Here is a 22053-nt window from a genome sequence, read left to right as displayed (position 1 = left end):
TTCTCATTAGAATGAGCTCTTTCTTCTTCTCAGAAGCTGGTAAGAAAGAGAGAATGGGAGAAAGAGAGAGAGAATGAGTGTGTATGTATGTGGTTTTATTTGTCTGCTAATTTAGACCAGACCTGGCTGCTCATCAGAATTACCTGGGGAGGGTTGGGGGTGGGTATAGAGCACATGCTTAGCATGCACAAGTCCCCTGGGTTCAATCCCCAGTACTGCCATAAAAAAAAAAGAATTACCTGGGAATATTCTTGAAAAATCTCTATAGGTGATTCTGATGATCATCAAGTTTAACAAAACATGTTATATACCTACTTAAATTGGACAAATATTTTCCTTAAAACTACCTTTGGTTACATTTTTATACATTGTCAAATGGAAGCCTTGCTTTGGCAAAATTGCTTTGCCATAGCTAATATAATCCTATGTCATAGCCCATGGGGGTGCAGTTAGAGACCAGGAGGCTATCATTGCAGCCAGCCAGTCATGCTAAAAGTTAGATCTCACTAGTCAAGTAAGTAATTAATAGAAGGATGGACTCACATTGCAACCTGAATAGATGGCCACTTTTTAGGACTTACTAATCTTGAATAATTTTAAGGGGATGAGGCTACTTAAACAGCAAATTATAGTCAACTCTTAATTATAGATACATTTGGAAGTTAAGTGGTAGCATGAATAATGCATTTTTTTCTTACGAATATATCTGATATTTTGGGAATTTTTAGCATTTCAAATAATGTAGCTATACTAAAAAGAGTTGTTCTTAATTATCAAGTGGGATTTTACTTAATCTTTTATGCTGAATTTTCTTCTCTCAAGATCTCACCCCTCCTACTAGAAGACAGGTTTCATCCTTGGCTGACAGGCTGAATTGGGCATCAGTAGTTTTTATTTCAAGACCAAATAAGGTTGATGTTGTTTTGCCACTTTTCTATCCTTTTGAGTACATAGACCTATGTGAGTTTGTACCTATATATGTATAATAATGATACTCAACCATTTGAACAGTACTTCACAATTCTGGAGAAGTTTACCTGTTTCATCTCATTTGATACTTAACAATGTGTGGCAGGTATCATTCTCATTTCAGATACAAGGACACCTAAGAGTAGTAGCGATTTGTCCAAGAGGTATAAGTAACTGTTAGAGATTAAACTTCTTTCAGCACTTTAAAGATACAGCCCATTCTCTCCTGGTCTCTGTTGTGTCTCATGAGATGTTAGCACCTGTTCTTACTCATTCCTTTATGTATAACGTGTCCATTCTTTTCCTCCACGGAGTTTCTCCTTATCTTTGGTTTCAGCAGTTGTGCTGTGTGCCTAGGTGTGTTTCTTTTATATTTATCATTCTTGGGGTTTGTTGATTTCTGGATTGGTAGGCAAATGTTTTACATTAAATTTGGGAAGTTTTTAAAAATATGTATTTCTTACAATACTTTTCTTGGCCCTATTCTCACTCTCTTTTCCTTCTGGGACTCCAATTACATATATATTAGACCATTTGATTTTGTCCCACAGTCCTTGAGGCTGTCTATTTTTCTTCCATTTTTTTCTCTGTTTTTCAGATTGCATTGTCTTTAATGATCTGACTTCAGTCTGCTGTTAAATCTACCAAGTGAAGTTTTCAATTCATTACTTTTCAGGTCTAGAATTTGCATTTGATGCTTTTGTGTAGTTCCCAGTTTTCTGCTGAGATTATCTGTTTACTCATTTTGAACGTATTTTTTCTTTATCTCTTTGAAATAGTTATAATAGCTGCTTGAAAGTCTTTGTCCAGTATCTGAATGATCTTGGGTTCAGTTTCTATCGACCACTTTTTTCCCTGACATTTTCTTGTTTCTTTGTATGAGTAGTAATTTTTTATTTGACACCAAATATTGTAGATAATACATTGTAGAGACTCTAGATTTGTTTATTTTCTGCAGAAGAATGTTGATTCTTATTTCAGCAAGCAGTTCAGTTATTGGCAGATTACACTGAACTTGTGTGGTCTTGGCTTTTTGCTTTATTAGCAAGGACCTGAAGGAAGACCAAAGCATTTCCCAAGCACTTCTAATTTGTCAGGACCTAGCCTCCAAATTCTGTTCGTCTTGCAGATCTTGTCAGTTCTTGGTTTTAGGTTTTGTTAGGATGAGTCTAACTCCTAAGACATAGCTTTTCTGTGGTGTCTCAGCTAAATGCTAGAGGTATTAATAAGGTGTTAAGGCAATCTCTCTACTCTGGCAAGGCCAAACTCTAGCGTCCTCAGGACAGCTCTTTCCCTAGCACCAGTAGTTAGTTCTCTTCTCAGCCCCTTAGTAGCTGTTACCTGGTAAGCCTCAGGTGATCTCACCGTATGTATATATAGCCTAGCTCTCAGCTACAAACTGTTAGGGACCCCACATGGACTTCTGGGGCCCAACTCTGCACACCTCCCTCCTATCCAGTGCCCTGCTCTGCAGATTCAAGCCACTTCAGCATCCTCAAGCTCTGGTCTCTGCCTTCTTAGCTCGGTGGGATTTTGTGTCTGCTCAGACTCCAGCTCTCTGACATGGTCAGGAAGTGAACTCCAGGTAGAAACCCAGGAATAGTCTTGCACATGCTATTTGGCCACCTCCTGAAAATGGTTGCCTCATCTGTTGGTCCACTTTTATGGTAGTTTATGGCAGGAGGTCCAGTCCAGTACCCATTACTCCAACATGGCTGGAACTTAGACAAGGAATTTAAACAGACTTTTGACTTTAATTCTAGTATTCTCTATATCACACCACAGCTGGCCTTCTGTAACATTATGTGTTATGAATAAATGCTTGTGCCCTCAGAAATCTGCGACTTTATATTTTAGTCTGACTTATAAACTGGAAGAAAATCTTACTGATACGTAGTAAAAGCAAACATTTGTGCACTGTGATCCCTTTTAGATTGCTTTACTTAGAAGTAATGCTTTCCTGCTGGTTAAATTTAATAAATACTTTGTTTCCTGTATACTTAATAGACACTTTACGTCAGGAAGGAACTTGGTTTTATCTTACGCTGTTAGAACAGAGTAGTATTAAGATAGACTTAAACTAAGTTAATACTTGTCTTGGTATCTGGTGTGACACTCCTTCTCATGGGTCCAGGCTTCTTGTTTAGGTTGCCAAGTCGATTAACTGTTACTGGAGATAAGAAAGAGGAGTCAAAGAGAAAGATTAAAAATTTAATGATAATAGGAACTATCTGGAAAAAAAGAGGAAGAAATTTAAAAAGAAGTGGGAAGAGGAGGTTAGTCAGTTTAAAAGCAGCCATAGTGTATTAAATTAGTATTTCGAGTGAAGTTATTCAGCAGCAGTAACAATGCACAGAGCGTGAATTATGAGTCGGATGAAAAAATAGTTTTCACTTTGAGAAACATAAAAATAGGAAAAGAAGCTCACAGCGAAAAAAATGTGACAATGAATGTATGTATGTTTATGTATAACTGAAAAGTTGTGCTCTACATTGGAATTTGACACAACATTGTAAAATGACTATAACTCAATTAAAAAATGTTTAAAAAATAGGAAAAGAATATGAACAGTTTACAGAAAATGAAAAGATGGATGAACGTATGAAAAGATACTCAATTTTGCTTAATTAAAGATATGCAGATAAAAACTATGAAATACACATCAGGCTGGCAAAAGTGAAGATGTATGGTAATGCCCAGTGTGGACCAGGGTGTGGGGAGTAGGCACTATGGAAGTATAAACTGGTGCAGCCTTTTTGTATGAAAGTTGTCAAAATCAAAAAGTAAAATGCATGTACACTTTCATTCAGTAATCCTTGTTTTAGGGATTTATCCTAAAGCAGTATCCCCACAAGCATGTAGAGATACACAAACACACACACACACACACACAGACAAATATTCACTAAAGCACTATTTGTAGCAAAACACTAGAAACAATTGACCAGTCCAAGAATAGGGAGTTGGTTACATAAATTATGGTACAGTCACACAGTAGAATACTGAACAGTCGTCGAAAAGGAGGAAGAAAGTGTCTGTATGCTGCGAGAGAAAGATTTCAGGATTTATTATTAAGTGAAAAAAATGCAAGGTGCTAAGCAGCCCTCTTTTCGTCTGTGTATATATATTTTTTTATTGAAGTATAGTCAGTTCACAGTGTTGTCTCAATAAACAGCCCTCTTTTATGTAAATGTTTAGTGTTTGGATGTGTGTAAATACTGGTGTGCTGATGGAATGGTTCTGGAAGGATACTCAAAAAATAGTAACAGTGGTTACCTCAAGGAGAGGAGCTTGAGGGTAGGGAGACGGTTTTCATTTTACACTTTTCCTTACTATTTGAATTTTTCTAACAATATTCGTGTACTAATTGTTAATTTCAAGTGTGATTATCTGAGATAAGATTATGAGCCATTTGAATTTTATTCCTTATACTTTTTGTGTGCTTAAACATATATGCATATATATAGTATAAAGGAAAAAATCTTCCAAAGTACGTACTTGCTTTATTGTGAATACTGAGTTACTGGAACGTATTAAAACTCTTTAAGTTGATGCTTAAAAGAAATTTCTCTCTTCACAAAATTAGTTCTCTTCTGGAGTGTGTTTTCTTTTTGCAGACCTTTTATGTATCCATAGTTGATTTATGTGAAAATGGCGGGAAACGTCCCATCACAAATAGCAGTGCTAGTTTCACCAAAGAACAAGCAGACACCATTCGCAGAATTCGAAATAGTAAAGATAGTTGGGACATGTTGGGAGTCAAACCTGGGGCCTCAAGGTAAGCAGTGTTCTCAGATATCAGTCCTGACTTCTGTCATAGAGAGACTCAGCCGTCAGAATTACAGTGCGATATCATCTTGTAATTGGCTAGGCATATGAAGATGTGTGGAAATGTATTACATGACTTTCTAATGCTCTGTCACTGAATTAAGTGAATACCAAAGAAAGAAAATAAAGGGCACAGTTGCCTGATATGGGAACTATGTAGTGAGTATATGTGTGTGTGTGTGTGTGTGTGTGTATGTGTGTATGTACACACATACTTTCTGAAATGGTGTGCTCTGCTTTTGTTGAATAAGAGCCTTGAAGGTAATGTAACCTTAAGAAAACACTTACAAATAGAATTCTTAAATCATAGACTTTCAGAGAATGAAAGAATATTAGCAATCTACTGGTCCAAAAGTTTCATTTCATAGAGGGGAAAGTTGGAACTCAGTGAGAATAAACACACATTCAGGGACCCCAGGAGTTAGTTGTAGAATTAATTCTTGACCCTGAAAACTGTGTGTCTGCGCCTCTGTCTCTGTCAAAAATCCTGCTAGTCCCTTGTCTGTGTGTATGTATGTTAAATTATTTCATTTTAGCCAAAAGAATTATTTAGGAGAAAAAGAAATACAATCACTATTCTTTGTTGCTTGTGCAAGAATAAATCATTCGGTATGGTTATATAACTTTTTTTCAGTTTTATTGAAATATAATTGACATACATACCAGGACTGTGTAAATTTAAGGTGTACAGCATAATGAATTTGACTTAACATATATTGTGAAACAATTACCACAGTAAGTTTAGTTAACATCCATCATCTCATATAGATACAAAAGAAAAGAAAACAAAAACATGTATTTTTCCTTGTGATTAGAACTCTTGGAGTCTACTCTCATAACTTTTGATCATTATGTAACTTTTAATGCTCTAATACTGCTGTTACTGTGCATGTTATTAAAGTTCTCAGATCTTTTTGTTTTATACCACTGCTTTTCTCTCCATGCTTGTCACTTTCTACTTTTTCACCTTGATTCCCATGGAAGAAAACAGTACATCTTGAAATTGCCTTGTCAACATCAGCAGCATTACATATCTCTTCTCCATTTTGGTTTCATAGCATATGTTCAAGTTCAGAAGGAAAGAGGTGGGGGGAAGAGGAAGACAGTTGTTGGTCAGCCTCGACTTGCCAGGCATTACTGAGGATGCTTCAAACATCTGAAGGAATGCAGATGACCTTACGTATATAGCACAAAGTTAACTGATGTCTTTTAAATGTCCTTTTAGACTTCCATAGTCTCATTCTAAATACTTCCACTTAATCTCCAAGAGATATTGGCTCTAAAACTAGTGAACTGTTACTTATTAACTTAGAACAATGTTTATTAGGGAAAAAGAAAGCTTTGGTTCCATATTTGTTCACTGTGGTTAATTGAAATCTACCAAAATTTGCAGGACACCCATAATTTTCATACCCTTAACCAATATAAACATGTACTTTTCTTACCTTTATTCCTCTGGGTCTATCAAGCTAATTTTGTATGACATTAAGCACATTTGGGCAAAACCTAAAAAAAAATTTTTTTTTAATTTATAGAAAGTTTTTTTGTTTGTTTCTTTCTTTTCTTGGGAGGGGAGAGGTAATTAGGTTTATTTATTTGTTTATTTTTAATGGAGGTACTGGGGATTGAACCAAGGACCTCATGCATGCTAAGCACATACTCTTACCAGTGAACTATATGCCCTCCCCACTAAGAGTTTCAATGTTTGTTCAGTTCAGTGTTTGCTCTTCTTGAACTTTAAGAAACTCTTCGTCTTCAGTAGAACTCAGATATTTTTTACACACCTGACTCAGTCTTATTTCTCCAGAAATTTCCTTGGAAGTGTCTTCTGATAGCTAGAGTTCCCGAAAGGGACTCAGCGCAGAGGACCAGGTCACCACTAACGCCGTGTGGACATCTGCCCTCAGGAAGCAGAGTGGCCGGAGGGGCCTCACCCAAGACTCACGGGGAAGAGGGAGGCTGTCGACAGAATGTGATTCTTGTTAGCTAATATCACAGTTATCTGTGTGGGAAAGCTACATGCAAGGTTAACCCAAGAAAATTCAGAAATTCTGCTCTAAAACCAGAAAGCTAGAAAAAGCCTTAGAATGAAGGTATGCCCAAGACATGGACAGGTGTGAACATTCCCCTGTGACTCCCCAAGTTGACACGTAAGACTTTCTTTCACATCCAAGATGTCAAAGACTATCTCCCTAATTTGGAAAGCCAAACTGGAAATCCTTCTAATAAAAAATAAAGAAGAAAAGGTTGGACATTTGGGAAGCACCAAATCCAAGCTTACAAGATTAACTGGAACTTTGAATTACAAAAGGAAGGTGGGAAATAGAACCATCTGGTAGAGACAGAGCCCGACTCTGACTCGGGCTGGCTGGGTACTTAGAAGCCTCTCGGAGGCTGGATACCTGAGGATATGAATTGCTGGGAGGGTTACAGGGACGGGTGGTCTCCACCCCCCCAACAATGGTCCCTGCTCTTTGAGGAGCTCAGGAGCCTAAAGATCTTTCCTGGAGCTTGCTGGTCTCTGGAGAAACACTCTTGTACCGCTCCTTTCCTCTTTAAAGAATGTCAGTTTCTCTCTTGTTTCGTCTCTGGTCTCAGGGAGCTCACTGGAACTCTGAGGTGCTCCTTTCCTGTGTCCCTTTCTTGGTCAGTGGTGTCACCATCTTCCCTGGGGCCTCAGATTCGCTGGGACCCTGGGACTCATTTTAGCCCCTTTTCTTGTATCTTCTCCACCTGTGTATCCAGCTCATCATCTGCTTCTGCCAGTTCTTTCTTGATATCTCCTTGTCTTCCCTTGCTTGCTTCCACAAATACCTTAGTCTGAACTCTTGTACTCATGCTTGGGTTAGTGTAACAACCTCCTACCTGTCTCCTAACTTCAAAAAACAGCTTTCCTAGTACCATTTTGTCATGAAACACCCACTATTGTTATTGTTTATCAAATCTAACTTTTTTTGTTGTTTTGCCTTCAAGGCCCTCACTCACTGAGCCCTGCTCCCAGCTTTGTTTCTTGTTATTTCCCAGTGCCTTTCCTTGTGGAGCTACATGCCCTGTCTGTGTTCCCTCCCAGCCTCTACCAGTTCTCTCCCTGCTGCTGTGTATTTCCCCACCGTCATGTCAATCCCCGAACCCCACCTTCTTCCAGAAGCCTCCTCCTCCAGGGGGCCTGCCCTGATGGCCCCCGTCCCCATTGCTTCAGTCAGCAGAGCTTCTCTGAGTGCCTGTTAGATGCCAAGTACTGTCTGTTTTCATCTGATCACGTTTTTACCAAGTGCTTTCTTCATGTTTGTATACTCACTTTGCATTATATATTTTTCTACTTGTATGTTACATATTAGTTGTTCATTGTTTGCTTCCTGGTCCTTTAGTCCCACCTTTGAGAAAGGGTGACAATTATTGGGGATACACTTACTGCAAGAGATGTCATCCAGACATCTAAAATGCAGTGGATGGAGGGTGGGGGTGGACCCCGTTACTGACACAGAGCTTTGCTTGTTTCCGTAGGGACGAAGTCAATAAGGCATATCGGAAGCTTGCTGTGCTGCTTCACCCTGACAAGTGTGTGGCGCCCGGGAGTGAAGATGCCTTCAAAGCCGTTGTGAATGCCCGAACAGCCCTCCTGAAAAACATCAAGTAGAAAGTAGAAAAAAAGACAAGTGTGGGCCTCGAGTCCAAACAGACTTTCCCTAGAGGTAAAGTAGCCAACATGGGTTTTCCCTGACAACATGTGACTGCTCTTTTAACTCATGTGCTGTCATTTGTAAGTCAGTAATCCAGGTGCCTGTTACCATGTCATAGACATTTTGCAGAGAGACGAAGTGAAGAGGACGACCTGGGATTTTTTTCCCATGCGTTTGTAAGCTCCGTCAGCGTAGCATCCCTTAGGCATTTCGCTCAGGAACGTCCGTGAGGTTTCTGGAAGGAGGACTCTTACTTTTTCTTTACTTTTCTTTCTTTCTTTTTTTTTTTTAATTCATCATCAGAGAAGAAAACAAAAATGGAAGAGACAATATCAGAATCCCTGAAGGTGTGGCGTGACCTCACAAGCAGGTTCCTCCTTTTACAGTGAGTTCCTTAGGTGGTATTTTAAGCATCAGTCTGTAATTGATGAACTCTTGGCAGTCCCCTGAAAGTGAAAAGAGGTGATAACAGTTCTGAGCTGAGCGGCTCTTTTATTTGCTCTGTTCCCCTCCTCCAACCACCAGGGGGAGGGACAAGCCAGTCCTGAGAGAGCAAAGGCGGCGGCTGCCACAGGTTCTGAGTACACCCTGGGTCGAGGCCTTTTCTTGGCCGTGGAAATGGGTGCTGGTAGCTGTAGGGAGCATGGTCACCTAGAAGTCAGGAATCAGAGTCCCAGACAGAAGTGCCTGCAGGTCACACTAGGTTGTTCACACCCCCCAGAGGGCACGGCCGGCCTGTCTCGGGCATGTCTGATGTCCTAGGAGAGCCCCCATAGGGGGCTTATGCCACTTCTTGTTTCTGCATCATCTGCCAAAACAGGTGGGAAAGGCAGGGGTGCTTCTCAACAAGCTGGGCCTCCTCTTCACTTCCTCCCCAGTGTTAGTTGCCTCTTTCTTCCCTCTTCTTTTCCTGTCTTGTTTAATATCACCACACCTACTATCATTTCTCTCTTCTTGAATCCCTGGCTTCTGGCTGCTGCCCCCTCCATCCCCCCACGCAGCCTTGACCTGGGCCTGGTGGACCAGAGACAAGTGTGGATCCTTTGGATGATGGACAGAGAGACCGTAAGGCTGTGTGGGAGGAATCTGTTTCTTCTGCTTGGGTTCCAAATTTCTGATTAGTAATATTTTTACGCTACAGATCATGAAAATTGATTTTACATAGAGAAATACATTCTCTTGCCATAGTGTCTTCCTCAGTATCCAAGGGATGGATGAAGATCAGGTGTTAGGACCGGCCTTTCTTCCAGAGCTTACAGAACCAGTCTCACTGCGGGGCTCATGACCCTGTCACTCTCATGTCACTGCTCGGATTTTTAGCTGTGACCACCCTGCACTGATGGCGCTTTAAAGTATATAAAACATTACTATCTGTGAATTTTAAACAGCTGTCCCATACTGAAGTAGCATTCCCCTTACAACCTGAGAAGAAAAACCACTTTTATTTAATTCAAGGCCCTGAAATCTTCCAGAATCTTTCTCTTTCCAAAGCAGCTTTCTTTTTGTGTGACTGCACTTGGGCTGCATTGAGCTTGCTGTTAGGAAACTAAAACATTGTTTTCTAGCATGAGTTTTCAAATTGGTGATATTGAAAATTTTTTTTTTTAATAAATTGAGATACGAGATATGATTTCTTGTGGGATTTTCCTCTGGCCTTTTCATTTTAACTAACTCCTGGACCTACAGAACTCCAGACCAAAGTTCTTTGGGACCTAAACTTTACTTAAGGCCTTTATCATATGTAAAGTAATTAAACATAGATCTATTCTTGCAACAGAACTTAGGAGTCATATGAATGAGGAAGGTATATGGTGATGTCAGCACAAACTGATATGACAGCTCACTGAGTATGTGGTCCTGTATAAGAACTCGTGCCAGTTTTCATTATTGGCATTAAGTACTAGATTCGTCACGTCATTCACCTCCATTGTGCAGATAAGCAGTTATAGGGGAGAGTTCTTCAATGCTTCCTTTCATATCCTTATATTATGAGTGACTGGTTGAAATTCAGCCTAATCTTGATTCTTAGGTCTTGGGACTCAGTTCCCAACATCTTGATTATTAATATGAAGGATACTACTTTATTTATGTAAAGGAAAGACAAGAAGAAAGTTAAGCTTCAGGGTCCTAGAATTTTTCTGATTTTCATCATCTTTGAGTAGAATATCAAGAGATAATGAAGCATGATCTTCAATGAATAGTTTTTTTTGGTTCTAACTTTATACAAAATTTTATAGACCTCTATGCATTAGTTTAAATTCTTGGTGCAAATATATACTTTGTAGTTCAACATTATTAAAATTCCTCAGCCAGTTAGGATTTCACAGTACATCAGTGAGAGTAACAGCCAGCAGAATAATTTCAATGGCTAAAAAAAAAAAATTTGTAGAGACTATATAGAGAATCTTTTGTTTTTCAAAAAAGAATAAAAAGTTCGAATAGCTATTATTAAAGAAAAGCCGTTTCTTCTGCATCTGAGTCACCAAGAATTAGCACTTTTAAAACTTGTTAGAAATCCCTGGAGGCTTTTGAAATTAATCGTCCAACCTACCTAAGAACTTTAAAAGACACCCTCCTTTTGTTCCTCTGTTCTCTTTTCATGCCTCCTTTTGAATTTATATTCTCAACTGTCAACATTTCTTTTACTTCAGCATTGGCATTTTATTTCTTCATATAAGTACATGCTTGGTTTTGTTAACTTCGAAGTCCAGACTTGGGCAAATTATGCTGCTACAAGATAAATTGCTATAATTCTGTAGATTGCACACTGTTCTTTAAGGCTCACATTTACCTCAGGACACTCACTCTAGTATGTTCTTTTGCATTGAATTCTCAACTGGTAAATATTTCTTTATATTGATAAACTAGTACCTAATTCACTGTTAGAAGTGAGCCATAGATAAGGCAGCTAAATTTCCGAAAGAAAGCCAGGAGCGAGTGAGCAGCCCCTGTAAGCTCTGAATCCGTGATGAAGTAGCTGTTCCTCATTGAACAGTGACAGAGTCTTAAGGGGGAGGGAGGTGTTTCGGTCTCCAGCTGGAAAGGGTGGAGCCGTGTGCCCGTTGCCTTTGACAGGGACAGTGCCCACCCTAAGAGCCCAATTTCAGTGAGCGCCAGAAGGTCACTCCCTTCTCATACCACACTCCATCTAGCTCACTAGGAATCTGCCAATGTTTTTGTCCAACTTTTGAAAAGGAATTTAGCCACAAAATACAGCTAACCACTTTTCATTGCAGGTTTTGCAAAGTGAGGAGAGGCTCCTATTTCTCATGATTGGTATTTAGCACAATTGTAAGAGACAGTTGATACGCTGTTTGTGGATTGGTTTTTCCATTAAACATTTCTAGAGAAAGTGAAAGCGTAAACTTGCGGTGTGAATAAGAGAGTGTGTCTGACAGCAGTGCCCTCTGAGGCCGAGCCATAAAGGCCGTGTTGGTGAAATGACTTGCTGGAAAGCCGGCTGGTGTGGGTTAGCTTCCTGCAGCGATTGCCCGCGGGCTGTCTTCCCTCAGACCTGGAATGCAGAATCTCTAAAGAAACCCTTTGCTCTTATGAGGTAATTTACATATTTGCTTTCTGTTGAAATAACGAAAAATGTTAAATCTAACAGTTATTTATGTCTTGTATAGAGAGTGTCATATGTATTTAAGTTGTGTATTTTTATAAAGTAAAGCCAAATACAAAACACTGGTCTGTGGGCTGCATTTATTTGCTGAGATATAGTCTTTCATGTAGAACATTCTAGTCTAAAAGCCAATCCAGCTCCTTACCAACTAAGATCTTAGATAAAACATCTTGCTTTCATTTCTAGTAGGTAAAATGGAGGAAATTTTATTCATTAGTCCATGAGGCTATTCTAACCCTAATTGTGATGAAAGTATTTTGATCTCTTAAAGAAAGATACCAATATCCTGTTTGACTTTTTAATTCAAATGAAACTATTGTTACCTCATTTTAATAATGCAGTTCTTGGCTGAATGACTTAATAATTAGCTGATTCCTGGACAACCAGAATCCTTAAGTAGCAGATTATTGTGAGCCCAGAATTTGAAAATGAAAGCCTGTAGGGCCAACCCACAGAGAGAAGGCGGTCTGTCTCTGAAGGCTTCAAACCCAAGCTTTAGTTCTCATTATGAATGACATTCGCCATCACATGGGAATGCCCGTACTCTTCTAGGGGCACTGCTCTACCCTTGCCCTACTGCTAACATGTTCTGAGGAGGAGCTGCCAACTCCTACTGCAGGCACAGAGATTGGCCCATGAGATGGGAATGTCACCCAGGCTGAACCAATTGGCATCCCTCCCTGGGGTCCTTCTAACTAGATCTGGAAAACAAAACTCCTCTCAGGACAGGAAGGTAGGAGGTGTCCTGCTGATGCTGGCAACCTCAGTTCCAATCCCATGGAAAGAAGTTTGAGAGAATGAAACAGACGTTTAGAAAGAGACAGAGTCCTGATGGCTAAAGCTCTCCTTCTAGTCCCCCAGGTCAGCCTGAACAGGTTGTTTTTTCAGCCCATCAGCCACACCAGAATCCTTCCAGTAAATCTCCACCCCGCTGTTTTCTACTTAAGGTAGTGGGAGTTTACTTTCTGTTACTCACAACTAAAAGAATATTAGAAAACAATAGTCACTGAGGATCGTAAGCAGGGATGAGAAGGCTAGGGTCTGTAGACTAGTGCAGTACTTGAAGTATATTCTGACATTTTATAAATTAAAATATATCCAAATATTTGGTGTTTCTCACCTAAAGTCTGGCTTTGTTTTAAACCAATAATAACCAGTTGTAAACAGAAATGAAAAATTGGGTTTTATTCATTTTGTTTCAGGGTCAATTTAAGATACACGATATTGTCTAGCTTTTTACTTTCCATTTGATCCATTGCCTGCGAGGGACACTTCTGATTTCTTAAATTTCTAATCCAACTTTATTGTTAATGTAATCATGCGCCATGTACTAACTGAGCATCTTCTATGTGCCAGATTCTGTTCTAGGCACTGGGGATATGACGGAACACAGAACCAACAAAAATCCCTGCCCTGCAGAGTTTGTATTCTAGATTATCGTTCTTTTTCATTGGTGACGTTTTGAAGAAAGGGTCTTTTTTCCTATAAGTTTACTTCTGAAGAGGCAAATTTGCATTTTTGACTGCTCTTCAAGATATGTAATTTTGCAATTAATATTCTGATTGCTACTACATACTGAAGAGCGTGTAGGTTGTTAAAGTGCTGTATTAATATTGGGGGTGGGGAACTTAACTATTATCATTATACAAAGTTGTTTTTCATGTTGACCTGGAGGAAGTAGTACTGCTTTAGTGGTTTCTTTACATATGTTTTATGTTTTAATTTAAATATTAATATACTCTTCCACAGCAATTGCTAAGGTTGTGTTCATTTTGAGGGGAAAATATCTAGAATCTCAGTTGTTTCAGTTAAGCAACCAGTGTGTCTACCTCTGATACCACCCAGCTACAATTCTGATCAGTTCTAAAGGATGCTGTGACTTTAGGAAAGTTATTTTTCCATGGACGTAAAATAGGTAGTTGTTACTGATAATTATAAAATCAGCAGATGCAGCCCAGGAAAGCATTTGTACGAGGGAAGAGAAAGTCTGCTGTGACTGAGAGAAACTGAGAGGTGCCACATGCCTTGGATATCAGGATGTGAACATTCTCCTGGTTTCAGAGAAAAAGGTTCACAAAGTAAGTACTAAAGAGAGAGAAGGCATCTTCATGGTGCAAAAGGAAAGTGAAAGAAAACAAAAGAAGCTGTCTCAGATCTGACTAGCAGGGAGAAAATAGAAAAGCCCCAAGTCAATGGTTGTCAAGTGTTTTTTATCAACAGAACCCTGTATTTCTAGTGAACTCCAACATGGAGCCCTTATATAAGAGTAACGTTTTATTGGGATAAATGTATATGTTCAAGCTTTTAACATTGCTCCACATAAAAGCAGCTTACCAGGCAGTTCTGCCTTCTAAGGGAGATGGCAGCATTTAGGTCAGAAGATGATAAATCCCCACACTGTTCCCTCCTGCACACAGATGCTGGTGGTGAAGCGCCTTACCCAAAAAAGTGATCACGTTCAAGGTAAGTTAAGAGCTTCTGCCAGGCCCTCTGTGCTGCTGGCAGTGCTGGACAGGGACTCTGTTTACTGAAGCATCCTGGTGAAATTTTAGGTATAAGGGAAAGTACCATGGCTTTGTGTGGTGAGGCACAGAGCCAAGCTGCTCTTCATAAGAAATGAACAAGATTCCTAGGGGTTGGAGCTGCCTAAAAGAAAAGTAAGAAAGACTTGATGTGATGGGGCAGGAGGCTGGGATCCAAAGAAGGATAATTAGAAAGATATTAGATACTGACAGTTATTAAATATCAGATAATATTAGAAAGGTAGCCATAGAGAATTTCCCAGTGACAGAAACAATCAAAAGGACTTTTAAGAACATGGACATCTTTAATGTTATCCCCATTTTACAGATGATAAAACTGAGGCCCAGAGAGGTTAACTGACTTGCTCAAGGCCAAATAAGAAGCTATTCAAACCCAAGCTTGTCCAACTTTAGAACCTGGGCTGTCAGCCTGAATGTCTAAATTTTAAAATATTCTGCTTGACGTTCCCAAGTAATATTGTAGCTGTTTTTTGTACCATGGACATAAATAGGCCTGTATTTTTTTTTAGTATTATTAAATTTTTTTAGTATTTAGTATTTTTTTTATAGTCAATTTATAATGTGTCAGATTCTGGTGTACAGCACAATACTTTAGTCAGATAGGAACATACATATATTTGTTTTCATTCTTTTTCACTATAGGTTGCTACAAGATATTGAATATAGTTCCCTGTGCTCTACAGTATAGACTTGTTCATCTATCTTATGTATATTAGTATCTGCAAATCTAGAACTCCCAAGTTATCCCTTCCCACAGGCCTGTATTTTTTAAAGACCACAAAGGTACAGTTTTCCTCATTGATGACACAGGTTCAAATCCTGTGTATGTGCTTAGGAATAAAAGAAACTACTTTCTGAGTTGTGCTCACGCCAAGAGGGAGTTAACATGACAACTTAACAGTGAATTAAAATATGGAATATAATACTTTCAGGTGTATTTATTGACAGGGTTTTTAAAGTGCGATTTTGAACTCTTGCAGAACCTCTGATGTCTCTAGAACAACTTGAGAGTCGTGTCTCAAGGGACATCCACCCTTGGAATCTAAGAAATAACTGATGGGCGGGGATGGACAGATCTCTTTACAGGACATGTCAGCCTGAGGGTTTTGTTTCTGGGTGATTTTCACATCCCTAACTTACTCTTTTGTCATAGTTAGAACCAAAGACGCTATTAAAGGGCCGTTTCCCTCCCTCCTTGCCTCCACCCCAGAGCTTCGTGTGGCATTTTGTGTTAGAACCGCAGCTCTGCAGGAGGAAAAGTTGCTTCATATCCACCAAACTGTACAGAGTGATGGTCTGGGAAGTGGGTTTTAGGGGATAGGATTAGAATGGTTTGACTGCTGCCCTAATGTTTGTCATATTATTTGAGTTTTGCCAATGAATGCCAACTACTTTAATCATCTAAAATGTTATATGAAACCAAAAACTAAATATAGCACCAGATTAAAAAGAAAGAGAGAGAGAGAGGGAGACTCACTCTGAAGCTCTTTGTAGGGACCTCTCAGTATGGGCATGCTGGGCTATAATTAAATCTTACTTCTTTACATTAGTAGAAACTTTAGACTAAAAGGGAAAAGAGCTTTTAGTCACTTAAAAGTTTTTTTAAAAGCTATCTTAGCAACCTGTGCTCTCTGGCTGGAATTTCAAACTCCCTTAGTGTGGTTACAAATCCACAGACTCACTCTCTCCCATGACACGGAAGCAGTGGTGCTGAAATGCGAAGTCCTGGGACAGAGGCTTATCTCTCTGTTAATAGAGCGACCTTGGGCAAGGGGGTCCCCTTCCAAGGTTCTCTTTCATCCATTATTAGATGAGGCTGCTGGTTAGATCACATCTATGGTCCTCCCTAAAGGACCTTTCCTTATTTTATGAAATTTGACAAAGGCAATAAATACTGGACCCCCAGACCTCTTGCCTATAATTCTAGTGCAACACTCCCATCCCTCGAAAAAAAAAAAAAAGAGAATGGAAAAGAAAATTAATTTAGAAAAAAGTTAGTGAATTAGGCTTTTCCTAAAGTTAGAAATAAAAGACATTGTTGAACCTTTTCATTTCTTTTAATAAAGAAAACCTTAAATTCCTGCTACATGAAATTGTGATTATTGGCATCATCTCATTTTACAAAGGCAAATGATGTCACAGGTCTGAAATTTTTAGTGATAAGTCCACAAGTCCTCAAATGTTCAAAGATATTCTTTATTCCTGTAAAATGGAAGTTATCTTGGCTCCCAAACACACGTATTTTCCACCAAAGACAGGAAAACTTAAAATTTGCCTCTTAAGATAAGTTAGTCACTTCTGGTTTAAAACACGATCAATTCAAGATTAAAACTCAGTAAATGCAAGATTCCCCAGCTCCCCTGCCACCTCCGTGCCAATGCTTCCACTACCCAGGGGAGATGTAGAGTTGGGGAGGGGTGTCGTACCTCTCGTCTTTTTGGCGCGCTTGCCATCTCCCACCCCAGTGGTCTCACTGCCCGCTAGCTGGCCCCATCTGATCTGCCACCTGCTGTGGTTACCTGGTGCCATGGCAGGTGCAAGTTCATGCCAGGCTTCCCAAGTAAGTCACAGCCTCTCAGGCTACATCCTGGAAGCCACCTTGAACTTCTCTATCAGGCTCTAGGAGTTCCTGGTGTGCTGGGAAGCTGGCTCTTTGAGGGTGGGGGCAGGGAAGGCCTGATTTGTGGCTTTTGCCCAATTTTTACGGTCTAAATACTCTTCATGGTTGATTCCAAGTTGGAAAGAGATGTGCCAATAAGCTTTCATGAGCCGTGATACAGCAGACTCCAGCTTGGCACTGGTTTACCCCAGGAAAGTGGGCGGAGTGGGCAGGGCTTTTATGCATCCTCCAATATCTAAGCTTTCCTCACACCCCTCAAGAGCCTCTCCCTTTATCTCATCTCCTCAAACAGATTGCCAGCCCTTTGGGGCAGGGCTTACATCTCAGTGTCATCTCTCATAGCCCTTCTCACAGTGACTTGCAGGAGGCACTCATTAATTAATTTCTGTTGACTGATTACAGTCTTTAACAACATTGCCACTAAAGACTTTCAAAACCTCACTCCATTTTCACTATTAGAGGCATAAAGGTGACTCACTTCATGTGATTCTCCCTACAGACCAGATAAAGTTAATCCAATGCCCCAAAGTTCTTCACTCCTGCACCAGAGCACATACCCACCATATTGCCAGGTAACTGAATACAGCAAGGCTTGGGGTTCTGTAAAATGTATTTAGTGGGATGAGTTTGATTGAAATCAGACTAATTTATGTCATATGTAAATTACTAGGTAGGAAGACCTGACTTAACTGACTAGCAGCCTCCAGTCATCATCATCCATGTATTAAGTCTTGGATAATCTTTTAAATCTGAAGCATATGATTCATTGCAGCAAAGATGGATTGAACACTTGCTATTTGCAAAGAATAGTGGGTACTTCAGGAACTGAGGAAATGTGTAGGACGATGATTCTCAAAGTGGGAGCTGGGACCAGCAGCCTGAGCATCACCTGGGAGCTTGTTAGAAATGACAGTATTTCTTGAGCCCCATCCCAGATCTATGTACCAGACTTGGGGGGGGGGGGCACAGCCCACAAAAGGGTTCTGATGCCCTATACAGTTTGAGAACCACTGACATAGAAGAGACTGCTCTGAAAGAACATACAATTTCTTGTCCCCTGACATCCTTCCATTAAATCTTTCCTGCTTAAGTTGACCAGAGTGGTAGGAAAGTATACGTGTCTTATAGTGAGAAGGTGGTCCTGGGTTCAGAATCTAGAGCTGTTACTCAAAGCTCAGTGACCCTGGGTCACTTCTGACTTCGCCGGGCTTCTTTTGCCTTGTCAATGAACCTCTTAAAGGTCCCTCTGCTCCACGAGCTCCTCCCATCTCTGACATTTCTGCAAGTCTAGGCTTCTCTCATTTCACTCATCTCTCTTCCTCTAGCCCTCAGCTATGCCTCTACTGCCGGGGCAGCCTCGTACCTCCCGGACGACAGGGAGGGACTCTACTTAAATAACTCTGGTTTTCCGCTGGGTGTGCAGCTCACACAGGCTCAGCAGCACTGGGCTACCTCCACGCCTCCCACCATGTTCATGTGTCCACTTCACCCTGAAACTCTGTCTCCGTCACTGCATTTCTGGGGCAGCTTTGATTCTGCCTCAGAAGCTCTTACTGAGTCTGACATCACGTGGGGCCCTGCCCAGTGCACCTGTACCATCGAAAAAGAGGAAAACTTTGGAGAGTAACACCCCCTCCACCCAAACACTGACTTTTCAAACACTATGCAGCCTACAGGATAAAATCCAAGTTCCTACCATTTATTGAGCATCTACTATAAACCACTATATTTCCCAACCGATTATGAAAAAAGTCATGGGACACAACTGAACTGATGAAAAGGGGCCTAATGGGAGAGTAAGAAAAAAAGAAAAGCATGGGTGCCCTTAGCGCCCAAATATGTTGTTCATTAACCGATTAATCTTGGTATAATTTCTTGGTGAAATTTATCTAAGTATTTCCCAGGTTTGTAGAAATTCCTCGGAAAAGTGACAAGAGCGTTGACTTTGCCGGGAATCAGGCCTGGCCTTCAAGGGGTACCAGAGTCAGTCTTGCTGATGACCTAGCCAGTAGCATTCCCCCTTCTTCCTTGTTGGCAGAGTCCTAATGTTGTCCAGGTGTCTGTCCCTCCACTGTGGCTCCAGGTAGATCAGGAGTGATTGAAGCCACTCTCGTGGTACCAGCTCTATTGCCAGGGACTGGTTTGGGAGTGGGCATGTGACCTGCTGTAGCCAAAAAGACATAATGGACATTCTTCGAGGGAATTTCCAGGAAAGAATTTTGTACTCCTGAAAAGAGACACATGGGAGGACACTGTTTCTTTTCTTCTGTGGAATGACATCATATCTGCATGTGATGCTGGACTGTGGCACTATCTTGCCAGTGTGGGGAGAGTTAGCCTGTGATGGCAGAACTCATACCCTAAGGGTGGCAGGGCAGAAGACGGAAGGAGCACGGGCCTTAGAGATGGTTTTGAGCCACTGAAGAACTTTAGACCTGTTCTACCCAAAGACTTGTTATAGAGCTGATACATTTTATCTACTGTTTAAGCCATTATGAGCTGAGTTTGGGGTTACTTAAGACAGAAATCATACCAACAATTAAAATGCAACCCAACTGCTGAAAACATCTCTGGCCCCACCCTAGGAGAGCTGCCTGAGAACTCCACCATTTACAACTTACTAAAGAAAGTTCTGTGTGTTGTATTACAAGTTTTACCCTTGAGAGGAATTAATCGCTGAGCTTTTAACACCTTAGAATTTATTCACTTATTCCTAAGCATTCCTTCCTCCATCAAGCACTTATTAAGTGCCTTTTCTACGCCAGTCATTCTGCTAGACTCTGGGATTTAAAAAAAAAAGATGAACAATGAGTATCAATTTATAACTAACATTTAAGTCCTCCTTTATATTATTCTCTCTAAAGCTATTTCAATTTTTTTTTTTTTGGTTTAAAGGCATATTTGAACTTAGACTTGATGTAAAAATCCCTACTTACAGCTACATTAATGCAAAATTGTGAACAAGATGAAAAGACTCCAGCTACATCCAAGTAAATGGACATGACTTGAGGGAGGTTTTTTATCAAGAGAAGCAAGGAAATATAGACCCCTAAAAGCCTGCCCTGTGAAACTTATAAAGAGAAGGGGTACGCGGGCAAGGGAGATGGGAGTGCCCTGCCCTAAGATGTGAGCAAGTCTCTGTCAGCAGGAGGAGGAGAGAGCAGAGGGCTCCAAGCCAGCAGTGAGACTGACTCAACGCTGGCAGCTGCTAAAAATAGCAGAGCAGGGTTATAAGCCATCCTGTCCAGACAGATCTGAAGCTGGCAGGTAGTGTGGGGCAATCCATGAATGGAAGGGTTAGAGCCATCTCAACCACAGAGCCTTCATTGGGGGCTCCGGGTCCTCACTCAGCTATGAGCAGAGCCATCACTCGCTTCCCACCTGGCAGGGCTGAGTGCGTGTTAAGTCAAAGGCAGCAAGGAGGGGAGGATGGGTGAGGGACAGAATTTCTCGAACCCACCCTGAACCTGTTTCCTTGAAGTGAGTTTTAATAGCGTGAAAAAATAAAATTTTGAAATAAAAGAAAAGCTGTCATTTTTTTTTCCCAAAGGACCAAGTTCTTGGTCTGGTTTTGAAAAAGCTTACACATATTCCAATGAATAGAACACTTTGAGAAAGGTACCTGGCTGTGCCTGGCATCCCCCACGTGGTCCAGCAAGATTGGAAAAAGGATGGTGTGGTGAGTAGCTGATTTATTTCTGCCACAACTCGAGCAGTAAACAGCGTCTTTTTTTAAGAATCCAAGAGGGAAAACAATGCCAGCGTGAGTGATTTAATAGTTATAAAAATCTCTATCTGCAGAAACACATGGATATGCTTAACCACAAACCTGCACGTTCTAATCTGAGTGTAAGTCAGCACGGCACCTCATGCGCGGGCCTGAGAACTCTGCGGAGTGAACCCTAGAGAGCATTACTTAAATCGGGACTACTGTCTTCTGGTGGTTATTATTTTATGCCCTCTGCCAGTTTTCCCTTGATGGTCTTGTCCTTTCCTGAACCACCCTTTTATCGCAAATCAGTCCTCTGAAAGAACGTAGGTGGTCAGGTCACGTCATTTGCTCCAGTGAATTGCCAACAACTGTGAAGTCTAAAGCCCAGACGTAGCTGTTTTAGCTCGGCATTCAAGGCCTTCTGTGATCTGGCCCCTTCCTACCATTCCTGCCTCGCTGTGACTTCCCTTCCGACACCCTTCAGGCTCTCTATCTTCCTCCACTGTTCCCATGCACTGCCTCCATGCCTTTGCTCGCACTCTACCCTAGGTCCTTTCCTCATCCTGGGCAAAGACTCTCTCCCCTCTTCCTTCTCAGTCGTCCCTTACCTTGGAGTGAACATTATGAATACTATTCGCAAACTTCTGCAAGAAGCATGACTTGAAAGGAAGGAGGGAGATAAGGTGGCTGCCAGAGGGATGACGGGCTTAGAAGGGTTGTTCTTTATTTCTGATTTATGGTGGGAGGAATTTCATCTGTTGAGAGGAAAGTACCAGGAAAGAAGGGGAAGGACCACCAGGGAGGCAGGGGGTGGACTCCAGAGCTGGGGAGGGTCCCCGTGTTCAGGAGGCAGGGATCTCTCTATACAGTCTCTGCTGTGCTTTTTGAATCATATATGCTCTGATACGAGATGGTGGCCGGGGGCAGGAGGGTGTTTGGAAGGCCACCGAGCTACAGAGTACCTTCTTCTCTTACCTACTTTGTAAAATCTGAAATGCCACCATTTTGATTTATTCCTTTGACCCATGGCACTCACCATCAAAAGTGTGTGTCTGTGTGTGTCTGTGTGTGTGCAT

At 40.9% G+C, this 22053-nt stretch overlaps 1 protein-coding gene across 2 annotated transcripts in view; it reads left to right on the top strand.

Annotated features, from left to right (window-relative positions):
• Window positions 1–12162, top strand: part of DNAJC27 (DnaJ heat shock protein family (Hsp40) member C27) — a 33702-nt gene extending 21540 nt beyond the window's left edge. Inside the window, exons 6-7 of one of the 2 annotated variants that reach the window (XM_006190202.3) lie at window positions 4587–4747; window positions 8302–12162. In XM_006190202.3, coding sequence (XP_006190264.1) covers window positions 4587–4747; window positions 8302–8434 — 294 coding nt within the window. In that variant the 3' untranslated portion in view covers window positions 8435–12162. The remainder of the gene's footprint in view (window positions 1–4586; window positions 4748–8301) is intronic. The other variant, XM_006190203.3, reaches the window with a different exon arrangement.
• The last annotated feature ends 9891 nt before the right edge of the window (window positions 12163–22053 follow it).

Source organism: Camelus ferus, chromosome 15 (genome assembly GCF_009834535.1).
Source record: "Camelus ferus isolate YT-003-E chromosome 15, BCGSAC_Cfer_1.0, whole genome shotgun sequence".
Classification (NCBI taxonomy): Eukaryota; Metazoa; Chordata; class Mammalia; order Artiodactyla; family Camelidae; genus Camelus; species Camelus ferus.
The sequence above is the reverse complement of the archived record's forward strand: the minus strand, read 5'-3'. Positions and strand labels throughout refer to the sequence as shown.